General features: G+C 38.2%; 1 protein-coding gene across 3 annotated transcripts in view; it reads left to right on the top strand.

Moving 5' to 3' along the window:
• The window catches only part of fgf13a (fibroblast growth factor 13a), a 151,747-nt gene that overhangs the window by 54,984 nt on the left and 76,881 nt on the right, over positions 1-19,882 (top strand). For all 3 annotated transcript variants that reach the window (XM_079839168.1, XM_079839170.1, XM_079839169.1), the window contains exon 3: positions 15,363-15,530. In XM_079839168.1, the coding sequence (XP_079695294.1) occupies positions 15,363-15,530 (168 nt within the window). The remainder of the gene's footprint in view (positions 1-15,362; positions 15,531-19,882) is intronic.

The following is a 19,882-nucleotide window of genomic DNA, read 5'->3' as shown; positions in this document are numbered from 1 at the left end:
GCTATTAACTTGGTTGGGATGACAGTGTTGAATGCTGAGCTGAAGTCAACAAACAGTATGCGTGCGTAAGTGTTCTTATTGTCCAGGTGAGTGAGCACAGAGTGCAGTGCCATGGAAACGGCATCCTCTGTGCTCCTATTGCTGCGGTAGGCAAACTGGTGTGAGTCCAATGTGGATGGTAGAGAGTCTTTTAGGTGTTCCAGGACCAGCCGCTCAAAGCACTTCATGACGATGGGTGTGAGTGCTACAGGGCGGTAGTCATTAGGGCACCTCGGGTTGGAGTGTTTTGGCACTGGCACAATGGAAGTGCGTTTAAAGCATGATGGTACAGCTGCTTGGGCAAGAGACAGGTTGAAAATGTCTGTAAAAACCTCAGCGAGCTGCTCCGCACATGCCCTGAGAACACGACCAGGGATGTTGTCTGGTCCAGCAGCCTTGTGCGCGCTGATCCGGCTCAGTGACTTGCAGACATCTGTGGTGGAGAGTGTGATTGGTGGGTCAGCTGAGGGTTTGAGCTTGGTGGCAGTTTCTCTGTTGTCTCTTTCAAAGCGAGCATAAAAGTGGTTTAGCTCGTTCAGGAAGTTGACATCAGTGGCTGCGGGGGTGGAGTGGGGGGGTTTGTAGTCACTGATGGTCTGGATGCCCTGACACATGCGTCGAGGGTCAGAGTTGGAAAAGTGACCCTCTATCTTTAGCTTGTAGCAGTGCTTGGCCTTTTTGATGCCCCTCTTCAGGTTTGCTCTGGATGTGCTGTAGGCTTGTGCATCTCCTGATCTAAAGGCAGTATTGCGAGACTTCAGCAGGAGTCGCACTTCCCTGTTCATCCATGGCTTCTGATTTGGGTATGTGGTGATCTGTTTCTGGGTTGTAACACTGTCAATGGTGGTATTGATATGATCCAATACAGAGGAGGTGTAGGAGTCAATGTCTTGTGTGAGCACCACTGGTGGCTTGAGAAGCAAACACACTCCAGTCTGTGTGTAGAAACCTTTTCTGGAGTGTGGAATCAACCCCCGCAGGCCACACCTTGATGGTCTTCACTGATGGCTTCACACGGTTGATGAGGGGTGAATATTTGGGGATGAGGAACAAAGAAAGGTGATCTGACTGTCCCAGGTGGGGGAGGGGTGTCGCAACGTAAGCACCAGCCATGTTTGTGTAAACATGGTCTAAGGTTTTGTTTCCTCTGGTGTGGCAGGAAACATGCTGGTGAAACTTGGGTAGCACTGACTTTAAGTTTGAATGATTAAAGTCACCTGCAACAATAAAAGCAGCTTCCGGGTGATCAGTCTGTTGTTTACTGATGGCTGCATGAAGTTCTTTCATAGCAAGCTTGGCATCAGCATCCGGGGGAATATAGGCTGCAGTTATAATGGTGGAAGTGAACTCCCGCGGTAGAAGTCAGCTCCCGCGGTAGATCCACAGTGCATGGAAGAAAAATGGTAATAATTTGTTACTCCATTGGAGACATGTTCAATAGGACTTTTATATAATATTACGGATTAATGGATCAATCTAGACATAACAATACTTGAAATATTGATGTTGTCATGTCATCAAAATACTCTACATACAACTAGTGATCTTATTTATTTAGAAAAGGAAATCATTAGCAAATCGTTGTTTAGGATATGAATGTTTGTCTGTCCTGTCATCATAAAGTGTTGTTGTTGTTGTTAGTATCCCTATTATGCTATTTTAAAGGTTCCTAATTTTGTTTCGGAGGTCTCCGATAAAGGATTCAGCACTGATTGGTCAGATGATACAGTCTGCTGTGATTGGTCTACCATTCACAGCACATGTCGGCAAGTTATAATATCTGAATTTTAGCTCTGTAGGCTTCCTCAGCACGTGAATACACAGTGATAAGAACAGTAAAGATGCCATTTGTTTTACCATATTCGTTTGAGCGTGAAGTTGTTACAAACCTACGTATGTTTGTGCAGGAAGTGAGACTGGGATTACTGACGACTCGTTTCAGGCAGTTCAGAATCTGGTCTTTCTTTTGGGGGACAGATTGTGCACTTTGATCTTTGAAAGTTTGCAGACCTTTTACATTCTCAAAACTATATTACTAAAATAATTTGACTGACGCATTTAGCTGACTGACATCTTGTCTGTGCTGTTGCGTAGGATAAAATTATTTACATTACAGTTAAGACTTTATTAAATAAAACACATACAAACCTTTATATCACCAAATAAATGCACCAATTATAAATAATGAGTGGTAGGCCTGTTGGTCATCACTGGAAATGGGCTCCGAGCAAATAGCATAAATGTTTTCACACAACAACAAAATATATTGTCATTGCTAATGTTTGTTGATTTGGACGTGTTGTGCAGGTGTACTAAACCGGCTTCTAGACTTTTTCAGCTATAATTTCTTGATCAACCAGATTCACCAGACAAGTTGTACAGGTCAACCAGCTAGACTAAACAATTTCTAACAGCTTGAAAATGCATGCTAGTCTGAGCTGGTCTTGTCAGAAGGTGTTTATGTGTGAGAATGTGTTCTTTTGGTTTCTGCAGTGTTCAGAGAATGAGAAGCACAGTCAGATGTCATGCCAGACAGCCACAGAGCCTCCAGGCAATAGAGAGTTTCAGTCCACCTCAGCGTTTAGGCCGTGTGTCCACCAAAGATTTAGGTAGGGATGGGCATATCGATTAAGTTTCGATATATTGATACTGCTATGAGTATAAAAAATATCGATAGTCCATAACCTATGTTAGCAAATAACTGTGGGGTTCGAACTATTTACCTGTCATCTGAACCGATCTGAACACACGCAAATGATACAAGACAGATCACAATCACAAAGAGCATTCAGCTCACTGCTGACACTCGCAAAAGGATCATAAGAAATTTATGTTTTTGGGAAACGCAGCCCAGAACAATGCTTATCAGAAGACCGAAAAATATAATATGTTTGAGTTATTTCACAATAAACTAAAAAACTAAAATTGTTGCCTACATAGTTTGTGCAATTACATGTATTTAAATTGAACGGTAAAAGTTAATATGGATCGTGTTCTATTCTGTAACTTGATGTTAATATAAATCTATACACTGTCAGACAGCCTGTCACTGACCCCCCTTCCCCGCCCTCCCATGAAAATGAATGTTTTTACTACAGTGACTGTAGTTCAACTATAGTATTTGTAGATTTCCATGGTTACCACTATAGTAAAAATGTTTTAGCCATGTGTAAACAAAAATATAATCAAATAAATTGCAATTAAGGCATATTGAATGTTAAAATGTCTTTCAAATTGAATAAGTGGCATTTTACACTTTTAAAAGTTTAGTTTAGAGGTACCTTTGAAAGTATCGGTATCGTATCGAAAACAAAATAAGTGGTATCGCCCATTCCTAGCTGAGAGTTGAAGAATGTTCACTTCCGCGGCTATTCCGTATAGCAAGCAGAGCGTCTCAACTGGTGTGCAACTGAAAAACATGGTGTGCTGCCAAAATGACTGGCGAAAACCACTTTGGTGGACACCTTCAACAATTCTGTTACAAGAGTTTTTGAGTTGACTGAGTAAACTGCTTCTTTAGCGAGAGTGTAAATACCTCAAGAACTAATTAGACTGTGCTGCTATTAATAATGTATTCAACCCCACTGTGACCTAACATTGTGCTTTCAGCAAAGAAATGTTAATATCCTGATTTTGTTCAGTTGTATTAAACAATATATCTTGCTTAAACTCTCTAAATACACATGTAAGCAAACTTGCACTGCCGCTTTCATTAAGACCTAAGGGAGCGTGTTTATATTAAAGCTGTAAGCCAAGGTGACTCATGATGATGAATGAATGTGGGAAGGCGTAAGGTCACCCCTTGAAAGCATATCAGCACCTTTACGTTTGCATTTAAATTAGGAGTATCTCCACATCTAAAATTAATTTTAAAGCCTCTGAAGAAAAGGGAGGTCGGTCCAGAGAACCAACACTAGACCCTCATTAAGTCACAAACAGGATGCCTCTGATGTCCTCATGCTCTGCTGGTTGAGTATTTGTTGTGATTCATTTGTGTGTTCACAGCAGTAACATTGAGTTAACTACATGGCTTCCCGGTGGTGAACTGCCATTAGAATATTTAAATTTGAATATAAATTCATTCTTTGTTGCAAAGTTGATTTTGTCTGAGCTTAATTGTGTTCCAAAATTCATGAAAAACCTGAAAATATTGAATGCTATAATTGTGTTCTCAAGCCTGGAAGTCTTTTTAATACACTACCATACAAAAGTTTGGTTTTGGTATGATATTTTTAATGTTTCTGAAAAAAGTCTCATATAAAAAATAATAAAAAATACAGTAAAACAGAGAATTATTATTACAATTTAAAATATTTTTTTTTGTTTTAAAGGAACACGCCGACTTTTTGGGACTTTATCTTATTCCCCATATCCCCCAGAGTTAGATAAGTCCATACATACCATTCTCATCTCCATGTGTGCCATAATTCTGTTTGACGCAGCCACCGCTAGCCTAGCTTGGCACAAAGACTGGAGGTAAATGGCTCCAGCTAGCCTACTGCTCAATAAATGACAAAATAACGCCAACATTTTCCTATTTACATGTTGTGATGTGTGTAGTTACACTGTGTACTAAGACCGACGGAAAATTAAAAGTTGTGATTTTCTAGACTTTCTGTAATGATCAAGGAATTTTACTGCCATACCATGAGTGCAGCGGCGCAATGATATTATGCAGGACCTGAAAATAGACATAAATCAACCTAACCCTAAATCAACATAACCAACGTGTAACAGACTTCATTGTGATTTATCTTATAATTCGTTTTTTTGTGTACATTTTTGACATGTCTGTGTGTTTAAATAGGTTTAAGGTCTGCATTATCTGTCCTAATCAGTAGGGACTTTTATTTTGACGGATGTTGTAGTCTACGGAAAGATATAGTGAGAGCTCGCGGTTCATCGGAGTGGTAAGTCAGATTTAAAGGGTTGGTAAAATACATTCTTTTGAAGGCTTGACTGTGTTTGTGGGGTGCACTGTAACGTGTTCATGCTTCGTTTTAAAAAAAATTGCCTTATTTTTCATATATTTGACCTTTATTCTACACTGCTCTGTCCCTCCTTGTAAAACGGTCTGATGCTTTCCGGGTTGTATGAAGCCAGTCCCTCAAAAATACGCGATGGGCTCTGATTGGTTAGCTGGCCCAGTGTGTTGTGATTCGCTAAACGCCTAGTGCACGTATGTCGGAAACGTCACGCCCCTTACCGGAGGCTGTGCTTTGGTCAGTGTTAGAAACAACGGCGTCAATAAAACCATACCAATCTGAGCCCGAATCAGACCCAGAACATTTGAGTGAAGATGATCGAGCAGAACCTGTTCAGTCCTCAAGAGTAAAGACTGCGGATCTATAATGATCGCTACTGAATGGCACTTTAACTTTTGTATTTTTAGAACGATTATAGCCAAATATCTGTCGCAAGAACTAACCCAAAACAAACACTAAGCACTGGCTTTAACTAGTAAGTTAGCCAAATCACACACAGAACCATGTTTAGCAAGCCTGTAGATTAACAATAAATAAAAGCTCTAATCAAAGAATCATTTACACTAATGTCAGGTTCGCTGTTGAGATTTTAACGTTAGTGTTTGTAACGTTAGGTGTTCGTCGGATAACGTTAAGTATGAATGAGCATTTAACAGACTGGTTTGCAGAACAGCGTTGTCATCTGTTTAATTCCTTGCTACAACCTATTACAGGAAAACACATCGATGAAAAATAAATCAGACTTACAGGTTGTGGCCCGTGAACAGCTTCTGTTTGTAAATCCAGCTTTCAGGACAAGCCGTTGTGCATATCCTGTATTGAACTCGCGAAGTTTGTGGAAGTTTGTGTTGTCCTCCGTGAAATGTGCAGCGCGCGCGTCATGCATCCACGCACCAGCAGTGTTTTTTTCACGCAGCTGACGTTGTGCAAATCTGGCATTGAAATCGCGAAGACGGTGGATGTTTTCCTCTGTTAGATGTGCTGCAGGGAGCCCTGCGCGCGCCTGATTCCCCGCTGACTCAAACACACGTGCATATAACATGTTTTATGTTAAACGCTCTGCAACGCACCCCCGTCCCAAGGAAGGCTGAACAGAGCAAGTACCCCAGACCTGCAATCCGGATGAAAATAACAGCGTTTCCTCGGCATCGCGGCAACAACACTCCAGCCTACTATACCACAACAGCGCCGCGATACAAAATGGCCTCACCCCCCCTTATTTAATATTCTCTGAGGAGGGGTTTATGTAAATATTGAGCCTGTTGATGTCACCAACCCTGGAGGAATGTCTGTAGTCGCCAACTGGCCGTTTGCTGTAGTTCTTAGAAACTGATTTCTTTAAAAGCAAATATCTCCCTTTGCTTTAAACTTTGAAAGTTGTAACTTTGCAGATGTTGTTTATGCTCAAGCAGCAACATTACACGTTAGCTAAAGTTAGAATAGTGAAATCGTGGTTTACCACCCCTTTAAAGTTTGCAGTTTGTTAAGCACCCCACGAAAAGGCATAAGGTGTGTATGTTCTTGTTTACCATCATCTGTAATGAGTATGTTTGTGTATTTCGCTGTATGTTAATGATAATGCTATGAAGAGAGAGAGAGAGAGAGTTCATGTACGAGGTGTTAATGCCCACTCTTTGCTTTATTTGTTCAGCTCTTACAGTGATTTTTTGGAGATCAAACGGTTTCAATAAACTCCATAAGAATCAGTAAAGTCTGGCCATCATTCGGACAGGGTCCGCTACTACACAACGGTGACAATCTGCTTGCACAGAGTGCTGGGGAATATTATCAGGTGCTGCATAAATATCATTGCGCCGCTGCACTCATGCTACGGCTCAAAGTTCATTGCTCATTACACAGGAATGAGAGTATAGTTCCTAGCCTTATCAGTCTAGAAAATCGCAACTTTTCATTTTCCGTCGGCCTTAGTACACGATGTATACACGTCACAACATGTAAATAGGCGTTCAAATGTTGGCGTTATTTTGTCACTTATTGAGCAGTAGGCTAGCACTGAGGCACACACTGAGAATGGTATGGACTTATCTAACTCTGGGTGATACGGTGAATAAGCTAAAGTCCCAAAAAGTTGTCGTGTTATTTTAATACTATATCATAATCATAATACGTAATGTATTCTTCTGAAGGCAAAGCTGAATTTTCTGCATCATTACTTCAGTCTTCAGAAGAACAGCATTTATTTGAAATTTAAATATTTTGTAATTTTGTATCTTTACAGTCACAGTTAAATGTATTCATTGCTTTAAAACATTTACTGACCCTAAACATTTGAACAAATCTACAAAAAAGTCTAAAATCATTTAGATATTGCTATGTTTAGTATACATATATCATTGATTTGTGTAGATTTGTGTTTGCAAACCAGGATTTTTTTTTTCCATTATTATTTTTCTATGAAGCTTTTGAACTGCTTCACAACAAAACCTGAGAGTAGAGTGATGTCGTTCTGCTCCTCGTGATCGCTGGTGTTCTTGTTGCAATTTTCTTGACGCTTGTTTCTATTTTAAATTGAACATGGAGGTGTAACTTTTCTTCACATGAATAATGTAGGTGTGACAGGCCTATTTTGCAGTCCTTAAACGACTTCAGAAGATGTAGGGTGTTTGAAATAAATGTCTGAAATAAATAAATAAATAATTAATTCAGTGTTTAAATCCTTGAGGATTTGAGTCTTGAGGGCCGTGACTCATTTTACCCCATCCATCATTTTTTCTTTCTCGTACGGGCATGTGACGTAAGCTCACTTGGCCATTTCAAGCAAATTTGTCTTAGGAGATCATGGGGGTCATAAAAGAGTTCGTTCAAGGCCATTTCTTGCTGCCCTCTGATTAGCTGTTAGTCACTGGCTGAATGGGCTGAGAGGAGCTGAGTCTGCCTGTGTGTGTGTGTTTTTGACAGACGCTGGGAGAATCAGGCATGGCCTGTGCGTCATTGCTGTGTGTTCCTGTGGGAGGGAGGCATCAGGTGGTCTGTGTTGTGTTAAATGGCTGATTCGACAGGGAGGTGGGGGCGATAAAGAAGGGTGTAATATGACTGTTACATTCTCATGTGTTCCTGAGTTGGAGGCTGTGTGGTGTTGCTTGGTTGAGGACGCACAAGAGAAAAGGGTTTTGTGGGGTTAGTTAAAAGAGTTTTTAATTACTATTAAAGCATAATACTTCTGACATAATACTTTAATTACAACGCTGTTTGTCTTAACATGGCCATTATGTAATAATGAAACAAATCACATGAAAAAGCAACTTCTAAATGAGCTAATTAGTATTTTAGGGAGTTCTTTTGTGATGTTTTTACATGCACTACATTTTTGTTAGTTTGGATTGATTCTTCAACATAAAAGGTAAAACATAAAAGATTTCTTGACAAATCAGAAGTTGATAGATGTAGAAACTTTTAGTGAAAGATGAAGACCGTCTAAACAAACTTTATGGAATAAATTTACATCATGGGATTACATGAATATTGTTTAGTGTTATAATATTTTACATTTTCTTTAATTGTTAACAAATGCAATCTGATAGTTTAGCGACTAATTTAGTATTGATACTGGCCTTCATTCATAGTACTTAGTAAAAAGATGCATTTAAACAAACATTTATAATATCAAATATTTCAAATAAATGCTATTTTGTGCCTACATTAATTTCAGTGTGAACACATTTATAAACATTTGTGAAATTTTTTATGTTATGTGATTAATACTAATCATTATTATTATCATTACTCTTACTATATCTGTCAACAGCCCTAGTATAATGTTAAAGACTTTTTAAGTACCAAATTTATAGTTGGAAACTCCCCCGAATTATAAATTAATAAAAGTAGTAATTTGTTTGTGCTGTTGTTCTAACCGCAATAAAACCACCCTAATGTTTAAAGGAATTTGATATTTTATGAATCCCAATGGATTTTTAAACATGTCTCATGTCAAAGTAAAAAATGATTGTTGCTGTCAACATATTGATATTCTATGTTATAGGGTCTTTGCAAACTTTACATTTAAAAATCTATGAATGATAGTGAGATAGTGTTATATCTGCAAGGTTACAAAGCTCAAAGTCCACTTTTAACAGAAAACACTTTTGAAGAACTACAACAAATGGCTTGTTGGGACTACAAAGGACTTCTTCTGGATCTTGTGAAGTCATAATGTCACTCATTTAAATAATCCTGGCCACGCAATATTGCAAAAAGGGGGACGAGGCCTGGTTAAGCTGTACTAGAGAAGACCTGCTTTATTAGCCTCTTGTTGCCATGTCGAAGAGACGTTGTTTTTTCCACCTCGGTTCCAAAACTCCTTTCTTTGGCTTTCCTAAGGTGGACGGACTTATAAAACAGTGGTTAAAATGTATCATTTTATTGGTGTTCTGTATATTTTTAGATAGTATAATGGCGGATATGCACCAAAGCTTCTCATTTTGAGCAATTCCCATTTTGCCATTTTCAAGCTTTTCTTTGACTAACAAGGACGTTTTCAGCTCTGAAACTTACAGGATATTCTTATATCACCATGAACTTTTATATATCAAAGGCTCAAGGGAAAGTTGATTTCTCATTTCATCACCCCTTTAAGAACCAAGAGAAAAACACATTTCAGATCAGCTAAATCATTAGAAAGAACTTCTACTTTCTACCTTCAACATGCTCGCCTTTTTCTCCCTCTGCAGTTGCATATTGACTGCTCTCAGGCATTTGAAACAGTGGAAAATATGGATTCTGCTTTTAAGCAGAGAATAAAAGAAGTTTACTGGTGTAAAGAAAAGCTCGATTTCACCTCAGCTCCAGGAGCTTCAGAATGACACAGCAATAATAATTAAATCCATTTCCTCAAGGCTGCGGAAGAAGATCCCAAGAGACCAAAAAGTAGTCTTGACTCAGATACACATGATATTTAAAGTGCTGGTATTTTAAGCGCGCGCTCCCGCAGGGCTGCTGGAGCAGCTGATGGCGATGTTCTTGTGTTCGTTTCCATCAGACGGTTAACTGGCATTTCATGCAAAATGAGAGTGATTGAAATAGCTTCTGACTTCCCCTCATCTGAATTGTACAAACTGAGACAGTCCACCTCTAAATCTGTCTTGCTGCTTAAACTTCATGACCTCAATCTGCTGTGAGCTCTCGGCCTAAATGTGCAAACTGCAGCAGGGCCATAATTCAGAGCTGTTGATAGCATCAGTCCTGTCCTTGAAGCTTTTGTGCATTGAGGCCATTGTAAATGAACTGTTCTGATCTTTGACATGCAGTGTAACTGTAACCCATCTACACTTCTGGCCTATTATGGATTAAGCCATCACCAATCATTTCGTTTTTGACTTTTATTACCTCCCTCGATTAAGGGTCGTTTTGCATCCAACTTGCGACACATGATACCTTCAACCCTGGGACTGAGGGGCCAAGGTGATGTAAACAGAGGAAGGTTACGCACTCTGTGTCATTAAATCCTTTCTCCCGTCAAGTTCCCCTCTGGAGTGTCAGCGATTGGCTTTCAGAACCATGGACAGGGACATTCATCAGTGCAGGGCTGAAGGGGTGGCAGAACCATGAGCTGTAGATCATGTCCCATCAGGCCACAGGCTGACAGCTCATTTTGAAGGCCCAGCTGATAGGGAGGGCGGAGCTATGACAGGCTGCATATCCATCAGGTTTCCTGTGACCCGTCCATGCACTCTCCATCATGGTTTGGCACGGTGTGCAACTCCAAGTCGTAAAGAACTCTTTTAGCATGGTCCAGTCCTAAATATGCCCCTCATTTTAATTGAGGTTTATGGGGCTGCAGTTAACATGGCTATTAATAACCATTGATGGACTAAGACCTTCAAAATGCATTGGAGGCAAAAGGAGACTGTGTTCTGGAGGGAACTCAGGTTGTGTAAAGGAAAAGCATCTGTCGCTTCAAGGCAGTGCACATGTAAACCTGGTGTATATTTTAAAAATGAGTTTTAAATAATTTACTACTACTAATAATAATTAGGGATTAGCCAAAGCCAAGTACTATGTTTGGAAAGGAAATTATGCATATATTTAACAAATATGAGATGGGAGGAAAAATATATTTCAATGCTTTGCATTCTCTTGCAATTATATTGTTGGCTAATTATGTTATTATGTATATAATTTGCAGGGATCCGTGCTATTAATATGCAGAGTATTGAAATTGCTTTTGAATGCACGCTATCATTTTTTATTTCACTTCATGAAATTCGTGATCGCGTGTACTCTGTGTACACGGTACTGACCACACATTTTACAAGACAAGATATTTGTCACTGACGCTCCAGATCTGTACATCGTCCTGTCGGTCATCTCTCCTTACTATCTTCACACAATAAGTGAAATCTGTTGTACTGTAATATAACCGACTACCTCCAACCATGTCCTTTTAGAGGCTCTGTTGAATGTGTTATTCATTTTCCGTACATACAGTTAAAAAAATTGGCCCGAACCCAGAGTATCCCCCCCATGATGAAGATAGTCTAGAACTAGACTGTATTTTATTATGGATTGTGTTGACGTCTAATGAGTTTATTAAATCAAAGTGAGGAGATGGGGTGGTGGAGGGATGCTAAAAATAAAAACGGTCAACGAAAGAAGGTAAATATGCTGTATATATACACACACCTCTTATCGTTGATTAAATCGATTGGCTTGATATGCTCCACATGTGTTTAATTAGGTTTAATTATCTGAGGGTGCTCCACTTGGGTTTGATTTGGTTACATTATCTGGCGTGCTCCATTGTTTAGATAGGTTTAATTATCTGGACGTGCTCCTCCCGAAATTAGTTACTAAAACTTCACTAATTAGTTACATTTATATAGCTCTTTTCTGGATACTCAAAGCGCTTTACATATGGAAGGGGGAAATTAGGGCTGCTCGATTATGGAAAAAATCATAATCACGATTATTTTGGTCAATATTGAAATCACGATTATGTAACACGATTATTTCACATGACTTTGTGAATGTGTTGTATTTATTAAAAATACACCTTTCAACAATTCAATTGAAATTGTAACATTTGTTGTACTTTTTGAACTATTAAAATAAATAATATAACATATATTCAAATCAAAGTATAAAAGTATTCACGTAAAAATGATAACCACAAATAAATAAGATAAACAATTTGGTTCGGCTAGATATGCTTTTCAGGTACGTCTAACATTAGTTTTCAGGTACAGAAATGTATCAAATGTAAAATAACATTGCATATTTGAGTGCATAAATTAAAGATTAATCCTATTAAACTTACAAAAGCTATTCAATCAAGTGCAGTGAATGATGTCCTTGTCTTTTGTTGTTTGACATTAAACAGACAGCAGTAAAGGCTACTGCCTCTTTAAGACCTAATGATCGGATATGCGTCGTCTTTATCGACTGTATAAAGTTCACTTAAGGCATATACAGACAATGTCTGCTAGGATACTCATCAAGTTGGACATGTTGACATACGTTTTGTGTGAGTTTGTCCATTCAAGAGCAAGACTTGAAAGAGAACTCAATATTTGCGCGCTGAGAGACGTGTGCGCGCTCTCGGATGAGCGCACAGAGATACATTTTCTCACTATATAGGGGTGTTAGGACCCACACGGACCACATGGTGAGCACCCCCTGTTGGCCTCACTAATACCTCTACCAGCAGCAACCTAGTTTTCCCAGGAGGTCTCCCATCCAGGTACTGACCAGGCTCAGCCCTGCTTAGTTTCAGTGGGAAATCAGTCTTGGTTACAGGGTGATATGGCTCCTGACAAGTCTTGGGTTACAGAGTGACATGGCTGCTTATGGTATATTAAAAGTTGTAAATGTAGAAAGTTGTAAATATGTTAAAAAAAAAAAAAGAAAAAAAAAGAAAAAGCCACATAAAATATAAGAGTTAGACTTGGGTTGGGTTACGGTCTTGGGTTACAGGGTGATATGGCTGCTTATGGTATATTAAAAGTTGTAAATGTAGAAAGCTGTAAATATGTAAAAAATATATATATATAAAAGCCACATAAAATATAAGAGTTAGACTTCAGTCTCCAGTGTAATACATTTCATGTTTTAAAAAAGGTGGCTGTCAGAGCACCTACACTTCATACCAAAGTAAATTGGTCCCCAAGTGTTTCTGTGTGTACTTTAAACTACCAGTGAAGCCTGTACTTTGAGGAAATGGCAGGCCTTCTCTTAACCACCATTTATGTTTTTGTCTTTAATAACATGTCTGAGAGAGAGAGAGAGAGAGAGAGAGAGAGAGAGAGAGAGAGAGAGAGAGAGAGAGCAAGGGATGAGAAAGAATTGTAATACCTCTGCTGGCAGGAGTTGTGTTTGGCCTCAAATCATGACAATGGAAAAAGAGATGCTATAAAACAGCAGCCTGAACTTTATTAGTACAATTTCATCTCAGGAAAAAGTAGACTCTGCTAGCACCAGGAAATGAAACCCTCTATTAACTTCTCACATATGTGCCTGAATTAATAGAGTGAGCATTAGCCTGCACTTATGAGATGTTCAGAGGTCAAGGTCAAATAATATCACAATTACACAATACTTTTTCAAAGACCATTATTGGGAAAATATGTTTTTATGGTGAAGTTTACCAAATATCAGCAGGGGGTTAACTGAAAAAAATCCTAACCATCCAAACACTGACCCCTTGAATGAGGGTCAGTCCTTAAGTGTCTTAGTTTTAGCAGCTTTTATGGACATAGTCCAAGCTTTACAGATGCTTATCTGTTCACTATGATAAAATGAATATCTTGGACTGAAATTAATTACATAAACTTAGTCATCATTGGTTTTTACAACCATTTAGTTGACCATTTACCACAAGGATTTAGATTTAGTTAGTCTATTTTTAACATGTATGAGAGTCCAGCTTCATTAGCTCATTATCAGTACCGGAACAATGACAGCTGTTCATATGTGCACGTTGTATGTAAGCAATGTCCCATATACAGTTTGAGGTGCATGTGTGATGCAGAAGATGCCTGTGCTGGAAGATGATGCATGCTTTCACTGGATAGACTTTCTTTAGTACTGAAGAAATCACTTTAGAAATAGTCTCTTGATATGTCTTGAAAGTTTGCATGAGGGCTTCGTCCACACACACACACACACACACACACACACACACACACACACACACACACACACACACACACACACACACACACACACACACACACACACACACACACACACACACACACACACACACACACACACACACACACACACACACACACACACACACACACACACACACACACACACACACACACACACACACACACACACTGCTGACTCTGGTCATCACCCTCTGAAATAATGGATTTCAGTTGATGAGAGCCAGAGAAGCTCCAAATCCCCTGCCTGCTCTGACTTTACCACCTTATCCCAGATCCCAATGCTTAACTAACTGCTGTCATATTGTTTCAATCATTGTGATGTTGTGTGTATTAGGGCTGGGTGATATAACTAGTAATTTTCTCAATATTTTTCATTGTTTTGACAATATTTGATATACTGTACATCATGACCTTTGCCTGTTTTAAAAGGGCGATCTCCCTTAAAAAATCAGGAACCATAATTTCAACTAAACACTCATCTGGATTTAATTTTTTTCATTAAACTAGATGCAAAGTGTTTAATGCAAAAAGTGAAAAATAAAATTATAAATAAAAATGTAGTTAAAAAACAATTTACAGTTTGTGGAAAACATGTTTATCACTAAATAAACAAAAAATAATGATATTTAATAATTTTCTTTTAATATGTATGAAAAATTATTTGGCAATGCTTTTGCGTTCTCTCGCAAAGAACACAAATGCAAATTTTGTATTGAAATGCAGAGCCTGCATTTAACATTTTTGAATGGTGACACAAATGTATCAATGTATCATTGAATAGTTTATTAATTTGAAATAGACCAATTTAATCAATTTACTAAAATGAGTTGCTAACTAAATCTCAGTCACCAATGTATGAATATTCTCAACACAAGGCGCAAAAAGGAAGGATTGGGAAATTATTGTAACACATTTTTAAGGAAAGGAAAATTGACATGATAATTTTATTCAGTAAATTGTAAATATTTGATATATCACCCAGTCCTACTGTGTATTTTGCTTCTCCTTCTCTTCTGTACATCAATCTATTATATGTGTTCTGCTAATCTTGTTACTGTTGTTGCTTATTATTATAACCTTGTTGTTGTAATTTATACTTTGTCTTGTTTCTTTGCGTATTTCTCTCATTGTGTTGAATTAGTTTTGTTGCTTTGAGCACTCTCTCTCTTTCTAACCCTGCGTTCATTTTGTTATGGCCCGACCGCAGTCCAGGATGACGCTGCCCCAGGTACCCAGGAGTACATTATGTTGCGGCAGGATTCCATCCATTCCGCGGATATAAGGGGTAAAGGCTCCCCTTTTCGTGCTAAGTGTCACGAAATCTTCTGCTGCCCACTGAAGCAAGCCGTCTACAAAGATAACTCGGAGCCCGAAGGTTTGTGTGCAACACATCTGTGTTTTTCTTTACTTTGCTGATGATTTTGTATTTTTTTTTTTTACATAAGTTTAAGTTTCATTTGAACTTACTTTTGTTTTTTGCCTTATCATAAAAGCATCTGGCTTGTGTGTCTTGTAGAAACTGCTTGAAGCCTGTGATGCTGAATGCCTTTTTTTACTGTTTGTGTGCGTGTGCGTGTGTGTGCGTGTGTGTGTGCGTGTGTGTGTGCGTGTGTGTGTGTGTGTGTGTGTGTGTGTGTGTGTGTCTGTGCTGAATGCAGACCTGTGGTCATGATCCTTCAGATCCGTATTCACCAATGATTACCTGATCACTGGTGATGTCACTCTTCCTGATCTGAAGCTTCACACTTCTTTTTTAAAACAGGGCTCTACACTCAATTTTTAAAGATTTTTAGAAGCACAGCCAACAATGTAGAGGTGCATTCAATGGTAATGTTTATGTGACACTGTACTAAATACAAATGCACAAATCTTCAGTTAAAAACACATTAAGGTTTACTATTGAATTATATATAATAGGGCTGCACAATATAACGTTTAAGCATCAATATCGCGATGGGCACATCCACGATAGTCACATCGCAGGTTGTGCGATTACTCAAGCATAGGGATTGTAGTTGATCAGTACGGGCCAGCTGCTCCCCGGTTCAGAACGCATGTGATTCGCGGATTAATTGCATAGTTTAACAATCATAGAGTAAAAGTTTGTCAATTGCATGTGTTTTTAAGTCAAGTCAGGCTCGCACACTGTTTTCTGTGCGCACACACAGAGTCAGGTTTCTTTCTTTTTAATTTAAAAATGTCCATTTCTGCGAGTATCCTCGTAAACACAGTCGGTTATGTGTTGTAGACAATTGAGAAAGAAAATAGATGCGTGCTGTGCATTCGTCTTAAAGGGACAGCAGCCTAATGTACCCGCAGCTGTTTGTGTCACCAATGGGGATCAAACAACAAAAGAGAAAGAGAAAATGACTTTTGTATGTTTAACAAAGATAAATTGTATTAGTTAACTAATTATATTACTTATATTTCATTTATACAGTGAAGACTGTTATTTTACATTTGATTATTACATTTCTGTACCTAAATACTGTTAGATTTACCTGGAAAACATAAAGCACTGCTTATTTCAATATCTTCAGTCTCTTTCTTCTATTGTATTTATCTATGCTTTCTATGCAGATTCACTCCCCTACAAAATCACCCAAATTATTCTAGGACGATTAATTATTTTCAAATAGTGCTATTCAAATCATCTGGTGAAATTGTTTTCATATCACAATATTTATTGCAGTTTTTTCTAATATCGTGCAGCTCTAATATATAATATAAATATATTGTAAACTCTACTTATTATAATTATTATATTGTATTTTTGAGTGTCACTTGCACTGGTGAAACCAATGAACATTCTATATTGTCACTAGTTTTTGAGTGACATGCTCACAGTGTAGTGCCCTGATAAAAAACAATCCATATATACAAAGCCCCTTTATCACTATCCCTTCAGTATGAGTGAGTGAATGATGATGATGATTCTTCACAACACCTCCTTCCCATAAGCCCTTTTGGAATACAGCTCATTTCTTTCTCCCTTTTTACTCTATATCTCTCATTCTTCTCTTCTTTTTAGCCCTACACCCCCTCCCACCACATCAGGTCCACATGTTTCTACATTAGATGAATATCTGTTTAACTGCTGCCCATATGTTTCTCAAATGATAGTGTTTCTGCTTTCAAAGGGACCTGGACTCTCTGTCTCTTTATCTCTCCTGCCCATGTATCTCGCTCTTTCTGCCAGATGTTTTCAGATGCATGAGGGTTGTTGATGTCTGCTAATGGTCATGGGTACACAGGTCCGACATGCTGGGTTGTTATGGGGTCCTGTATGTGGCTGAATGCTGTATCGTCTTTTTGTTGGGAGTGTTTTGGAAATCTTGTAGAGTGATAAGATTGTCCAAACAATGTATTTGTAAAAGTGTTTTTCTTTTCAGACTCTCAGATCACTGGGTAAGCCATCAGTCTAAATAAATAAAGTTAAACACACAAATACGCTCATCTCCACCGCTCTGCTGGATGACATATGAATTGTTCACGCATCACTAAAATGGAGCTCTAGATTGATGGATAATTTAGTTGTCATAGATACAGCGCCATTGCTGCTGACAAACATGTGCCTAATCAATTATTCAGTTATGGTTTGTATTCACGGCCATTATTAACTAATTTCTGTGTGGTATAGAGTTGTAGAGAGTCTCTGAGGAGCAAGAGTGAGTTAGGCATGGGGAATCTTTTTGTGTCTGTTTGTGGTCAATTTTTATCTGTCTGGATCATGCTGCAAAAAAAGAAAACAAGTGAAAAAAGTAAAGGGAGTAAGGCTTATATAGAGACAGACTGGAGTACTGCAGATCTATTATTCAGTCTGACTGAAGCTCTGCTTGGACGTGACTGAATTTGCAAAGAAAGTCATGGGTTTCTTATGAAATGTGTTCATAAGCACCGTACCATGAAAGGTTAAGGGATGGTTCACCTTGAAATGAAAATGATGTCTTTCTTTATGTTCCAAATGCCTTTGTTCCTCAGTGGGTCACAAAAGGAGATGTTTGGCAGAAAGTTCACCCTGCTTTTTTCTATACAATGAACGTGGACCGAGATTGTCAACCATCTAAAATGATACCAAAAGCACCATAGAATTACTAAAAGTTGTCCGTATGTGAAGCACGTAGCAATCTGCCATCTCTTAAATCTCACATCATAACTTAAATGTGGTCTGTTTCATACAGAAAGCTATCGTGTGGCTTCAGATTAAGTGGGATATAGTGCACATGTAGTATGAACTACTTTTAGGATACTTTTTTTGGAGCTGCAAAGAAAGTTTTCACTGTATGGAAAAGAGCAGCGTGAACATCCTGCTGAACCTTTCCTTTTGTGTTCCATGTAAAAAAGAAAGTCACTGGTTTAGAATAACATAAGTGAGGAAATGAAAGAATTTTAATTTTGGGTGAACTATCCCTTTTAAAGAGGAATGAAGACATGCTGTTCTGTGATCAGTTTGTGAGTTACAGAGACTGGATATGTTTCAGTGTAAAATGGGGCAATGGGTGCAAGGTCTGTTCCAGTTGAAAATCTGTTGCCGATTTCATACACCCCTTTCCCTGATCAGAATCAGGACAAATATTACTGCACTCGCCCCCACCCCACACACACACACACACACACACACACACACATTAGATGGAGACTTAGATCAGCAGTGGAGTCTATAATCAAAACCCATGAAACTCACTCCACAAAGTGCACTGTCGCTCTTTCTCTCTTCAACTTCTCTCTCTCTCCCCTGTTCTGGTACACTGCTTGCCCTCAACATCCTTTATCTCTTTTACGCTCTCTTGACATCTCCAAATTCATCCCCCAATCAATATCTGCCTGATTTCTGTCTGTTCTCTATTCTAACCTCTTTCTTTATCCCCATTTCTTCTTTTCTGTGTCTTTTTCATTCTTACAGTGAAATGTGTCCCAAGGGCCTTTTTCTCTATTTATTTCATCAATAGCTGAGAACAAGTTGTTCTTTCGGTATTTATCCTTGAAATCACATACCCAAACCTAATGCAAAATTACTTGCACTATCATTTAAAAGTTTGGAGTCAGAGAGATGTTTTTCAAAGAAGTCTATCCAAGGCTGCAGAAACAGCATTTATTTGACATTTAAATCTTTTATTACATTATACATGTCACTTTTGGTCAATTTAATTTAATATGTGTCCATAGTGAATAAAAGCTTTTTTTTTCTCTAAGTATTAATGACCCCAAACTTACTGCACCCCCCCCCCCCCCCCATTTTGGAATGGCAATGTATATAGATAATATATGTATATACTATTATTATTATTTATGTATTATGTTGTTTGTACATTAACACATTTTGTAGTAATAATAATATTACTAATATTTTGGATAATCCAATTTAATTGTTTACCGATTAAAGCTAATTCAAATAATTTTCCCTTCTAGATTTACTATTTTTATTTTGAACTTATTTAATATTTGGGTGCTAACTAGATTTATATATAAAAAAAGAACAACTACATGATATCTCCATTTTATTTAACACATTGAGTCACTTTAGAAAGTCAGAATAGCACAAATAAGATTATAAAATGCAACTCTGAATTGTGCATGTATGACCAACTCAATTAAACTCTGCTTTTCATTAAAAATACTGTAGAGTAAACTATTGCAAGACCTCTACTGGGTGACGCATTTCTAACATGACACAGTATATACACTATATTGCCAAAAGTATTGGGACACTCCTACAAATCATTGAAT

The sequence above is a fragment of the Gobio gobio genome (assembly GCF_949357685.1).
Source record: "Gobio gobio genome assembly, chromosome: 16".
Lineage (NCBI taxonomy): Eukaryota > Metazoa > Chordata > Actinopteri > Cypriniformes > Gobionidae > Gobio > Gobio gobio.
This window is presented reverse-complemented; position numbering and strand designations above follow the sequence as displayed.